The following is a 4,801-nucleotide window of genomic DNA, read 5'->3' on the forward strand; positions in this document are numbered from 1 at the left end:
AAATTGAATGGATTTAGCTACAGCCCCTGTCAGATTAATGAGAGTGACCAACTGAGTAGCACATTCATGAGAAAATTCAATCAAGAAGGTGTAGAAAGCAGGAGACATTTTTGAGAGACAATTCTCTGTGGGCCCCTCTGTTTCTGCCTGTCGTGGGACTATCTTTTTATTCTGGACTATCTTTTCAAAGATATCTGTATAGCAAATAGCTTGGAAGATATAGATGGTGTCTCCCTCCCGGGCAAAGGAAAGACCTGTTTTCTACCCAGGAAATGGATAGAAATGGGACCAGGGAGTAAAGCAAATGATATGAACACAAAGCTTTTGCTGCTTGCTGTGCCATGAGTAATAAAATCCTTTGTTTCCGATCCAGGAGTTTCATGTCTTCTGCCAATGTCTATGACACTGTGGCAGAATAACTTGTTATCTTGCCAGTAGAATAAAAATCTCAGACTCTTCACACTTTTTGACAAAGACTCAGATTAATGTAGGGACACACCATGNAAAATCTCAGACTCTTCACACTTTTTGACAAAGACTCAGATTAATGTAGGGACACACCATGCTTATGAGTTGAAAGACTCAATCTTACAATGATATCAGTTCTCCCCAAATTGATCTATAGATTGAATGCAATCCCTGTCCAAGTCACAACAAGATTTGTCATGGAAATTTACAAACTAGTACTAAAAAACATATGAAAATGTAAAGTACTTATAATAGCCAAAACAATCTTATAAAAGAACAAAGTCAGAGGACTTATATACTATCTGATCTTAAGACTTACTATAAAGTATAGTAATAAAGACATTGTGGTAGTTGTATAAAATTAGACAAATAGATCAATGGAACACAATAGAAATTCCAGAAATTACCTCACACATATATGGCCAAATGAATTCTGATAGAGAAACCAATGGAGTTCAATGGAGAAAGAAAATCCTTTTCAACAAACAGTAGTGGATCTACTGGATATCCATATTAAAACAATTATTGTCCCATACCTTATACCATGCATAAAGACCTAAAACTACAAAAATCCTATAGGAAAATACAGGTGAATGTGTTTGAGACTTTGGGATATGCAAAGATCTTTTGGAAAGAGTGTAAAGGTACTAATCATAAAAAGAAAAATGTTGACAAACTAAAATTTTATCAAAATTTAATATGCCCATCAAAAGATAACATTGAGGAAATGAAAATGCACCCTACTTATTGGGCAGAAATATTTGCAATATATAGTTCTAACAAAGGACCTACATCCAGACACATGAAGAACTTCTACAAAACAAGAATGAAAAGGAAAACAGCCAATTTCTTTAAAAAGGCAGAAGACTTCAACAGATGCTTTACAAAAGAGGATTTACAAAAAGTCAATAAACACATGATATGTTCAACATTGTTAGTCATCAGGAAAATGTGAATTAAAATCATAAGTAGGTACCACTTCACACTCACTAGAATTATCAAAATTAAAGACTAAAAATACCAAAACACTGGAGAGAATGCAAAGCAACTACATACTGGTGAAAACTTAAAACTGTATAACCACTACGGGAAAATGTTTGGCAGAGTCTTATAATATTAAACCTATATCTACATTATTATTTAGCAATTTCATGTAGATATTTATCCCTCATCCAAGTGAAATATGTTGACAAAAAGACTTGTACAAAAATGTTTACTGCAGCTTTATTCATAATACAAAATTGGAAACAATATAAATATCTATTGGCATGAAAATGGCTAAATAAATTGTGGTATATTCCTACAATGGATAATCACTTGTTAACAAAAAGGAACAGAGCAATAATACTAACAAAAATACTGAAAAATCTCAAAAACATTATCTTGAATGAAAGAAGCCAGACACAAAGGAATATATATGGTATGACCTCATTACATATCGCACTGGAAAATTAATGTATAAAGCTAGAAATCAAAGTAGAATTTGCCCAAGGGAAGCACAGAAATAGACCAGAAAGGTGCTCACAGGAATTTATTAGGATGAGAAATCTTTTATATCTTGATTGGGATGTTTATTACATGGTGTATACATTTCTCAAAACTCGCCAAACTTTACACTTAAATGTATAGAATTTATTGTATGTAATACTCAATTCAAAATGGAAAAAAAAAGACTAAAAAATAGACTTAATTTAAAACTCATTTACCCCCAGACTATTCAAGGTCTGACATCCAAATTAGGTAGGTTGAATTTGAGATTATTTGCTCTGTTTCCNAAAAGAAAAATGTTGACAAACTAAAATTTTATCAAAATTTAATATGCCCATCAAAAGATAACATTGAGGAAATGAAAATGCACCCTACTTATTGGGCAGAAATATTTGCAATATATAGTTCTAACAAAGGACCTACATCCAGACACATGAAGAACTTCTACAAAACAAGAATGAAAAGGAAAACAGCCAATTTCTTTAAAAAGGCAGAAGACTTCAACAGATGCTTTACAAAAGAGGATTTACAAAAAGTCAATAAACACATGATATGTTCAACATTGTTAGTCATCAGGAAAATGTGAATTAAAATCATAAGTAGGTACCACTTCACACTCACTAGAATTATCAAAATTAAAGACTAAAAATACCAAAACACTGGAGAGAATGCAAAGCAACTACATACTGGTGAAAACTTAAAACTGTATAACCACTACGGGAAAATGTTTGGCAGAGTCTTATAATATTAAACCTATATCTACATTATTATTTAGCAATTTCATGTAGATATTTATCCCTCATCCAAGTGAAATATGTTGACAAAAAGACTTGTACAAAAATGTTTACTGCAGCTTTATTCATAATACAAAATTGGAAACAATATAAATATCTATTGGCATGAAAATGGCTAAATAAATTGTGGTATATTCCTACAATGGATAATCACTTGTTAACAAAAAGGAACAGAGCAATAATACTAACAAAAATACTGAAAAATCTCAAAAACATTATCTTGAATGAAAGAAGCCAGACACAAAGGAATATATATGGTATGACCTCATTACATATCGCACTGGAAAATTAATGTATAAAGCTAGAAATCAAAGTAGAATTTGCCCAAGGGAAGCACAGAAATAGACCAGAAAGGTGCTCACAGGAATTTATTAGGATGAGAAATCTTTTATATCTTGATTGGGATGTTTATTACATGGTGTATACATTTCTCAAAACTCGCCAAACTTTACACTTAAATGTATAGAATTTATTGTATGTAATACTCAATTCAAAATGGAAAAAAAAAAGACTAAAAAATAGACTTAATTTAAAACTCATTTACCCCCATCTTTACACTTAAATGTATAGAATTTATTGTATGTAATACTCAATTCAAAATGGAAAAAAAAAGACTAAAAAATAGACTTAATTTAAAACTCATTTACCCCCAGACTATTCAAGGTCTGACATCCAAATTAGGTAGGTTGAATTTGAGATTATTTGCTCTGTTTCCACAGGTGTTGAGAGAGATATTCTCTCAGACTTTACACAGCTACCAAGGCAACAAATGCCAAGAAAACCATTAATCAAGATCTGATAGTGCCTGTTTACAATCAGGAGAAGAAAACGAAGAACACTCTGGATTATAAAAGCTGGTGAGACTCACCCAATAGACCTAGTCAGACACAATGTTGGTGTTCCTGGTTTTGGTGACTGTGGCCCTGGCATCTGCTCATAATTCTGATGAGCATTTTGAAGGGTAAGTAAGCAATTCCTTTAAGAGCACATCCTTCTTCCTTGCTAGCCCCCAAATTTGGATGCATTACCCAATTTTAAATTTTCTGTTCTGCTATCTCACCTTTCAGTGAGAAGGTGTTCCGTGTCTATGTTAAAAATGAAAATGACATCAACTTAATCCATGAACTGGACAGCACCACCCAGGTAAGTAACAATTCCATAGTGTAGGTTTGCTTCACACCTACTTTAAAATCTTAGGTTGCACTGTGATTCCATCAAAGGCAGAATGACATGAAATATTCACTGTAGCACTTTTGGTAGCAAGAAAAACTAACTCGGAAAACATTTAGTGCCACGATTGCCATAAGCCCAATAGTGTTATAAATCTATGCTAACTTTTAAAAGAGCTAACAGAGTGTGACAACTTGATGAGTTGTAACTGTCGTGAAGGTCACAGAACATCTAATGTGCAGTCACTTCCTTTATAAGGCGAACGAGAAAAATGATCAACTTGGATATTACTGAAAAACTGGGCTTTTGTCCAACTTCAAATTCATTTCCACATCCCATGTATCATCTGTTCTCTTTGATTTTCTTTCATTCCAAATCAAACAGCTTGAGTTTTCATGACCTTGATTCAGATCCCCTTAATGATATGACATGAGAAGAGAAAAGAAGGTAAAAGCCATGAGTGATTTCCATACTTCTCTTTTACTTTCAAGAAACAGAAATCTTTATGCTGCATTTTTTAAAAAAATCACTATGTATGGAGTGAGAACTGACATTTTGAATTATATATGTAGTAATAATATACAGGAAGCTATTGCAGACCACAAATAGTTCTACTTGGGTCAATGCTGTTTCTTCATGAATATGTAACCTAAAATAATCTGCTAGGTCCTAAATACCTATCTATCTATTGATTATCATTTTTTAGCTTTTAAGGAGTGTAGGAAGGAAGAAGAAGTTGGAGAGTGTCATAGTCACCGACTCAAAAGTTTAAAATTGGAAGAGAATATAAAGACATCCATTCCAGCCTTCCACTCAAGTTTGGGATATCCTCCTGGGAAAGAGCATCCCTGGTTGATAGCCCTAATAAAACTTGTTTGAGT

The 4,801-nt window shown here is 33.0% G+C and overlaps 1 protein-coding gene across 1 annotated transcript in view; it reads left to right on the forward strand.

The window, feature by feature from the left end:
* The first annotated feature begins 3,617 nt into the window (after positions 1-3,617).
* Positions 3,618-4,801, forward strand: part of LOC103597450 (carboxypeptidase B-like) — a 36,933-nt gene continuing 35,749 nt past the window's right edge. Inside the window, exons 1-2 of the mRNA XM_008581289.1 lie at positions 3,618-3,711; positions 3,818-3,893. Coding sequence (XP_008579511.1) covers positions 3,641-3,711; positions 3,818-3,893 — 147 coding nt within the window. The 5' untranslated portion in view covers positions 3,618-3,640. The remainder of the gene's footprint in view (positions 3,712-3,817; positions 3,894-4,801) is intronic.

The sequence above is a fragment of the Galeopterus variegatus genome, unplaced genomic scaffold, assembly GCF_000696425.1.
Source record: "Galeopterus variegatus unplaced genomic scaffold, G_variegatus-3.0.2 Scaffold2317, whole genome shotgun sequence".
Classification (NCBI taxonomy): domain Eukaryota; kingdom Metazoa; phylum Chordata; class Mammalia; order Dermoptera; family Cynocephalidae; genus Galeopterus; species Galeopterus variegatus.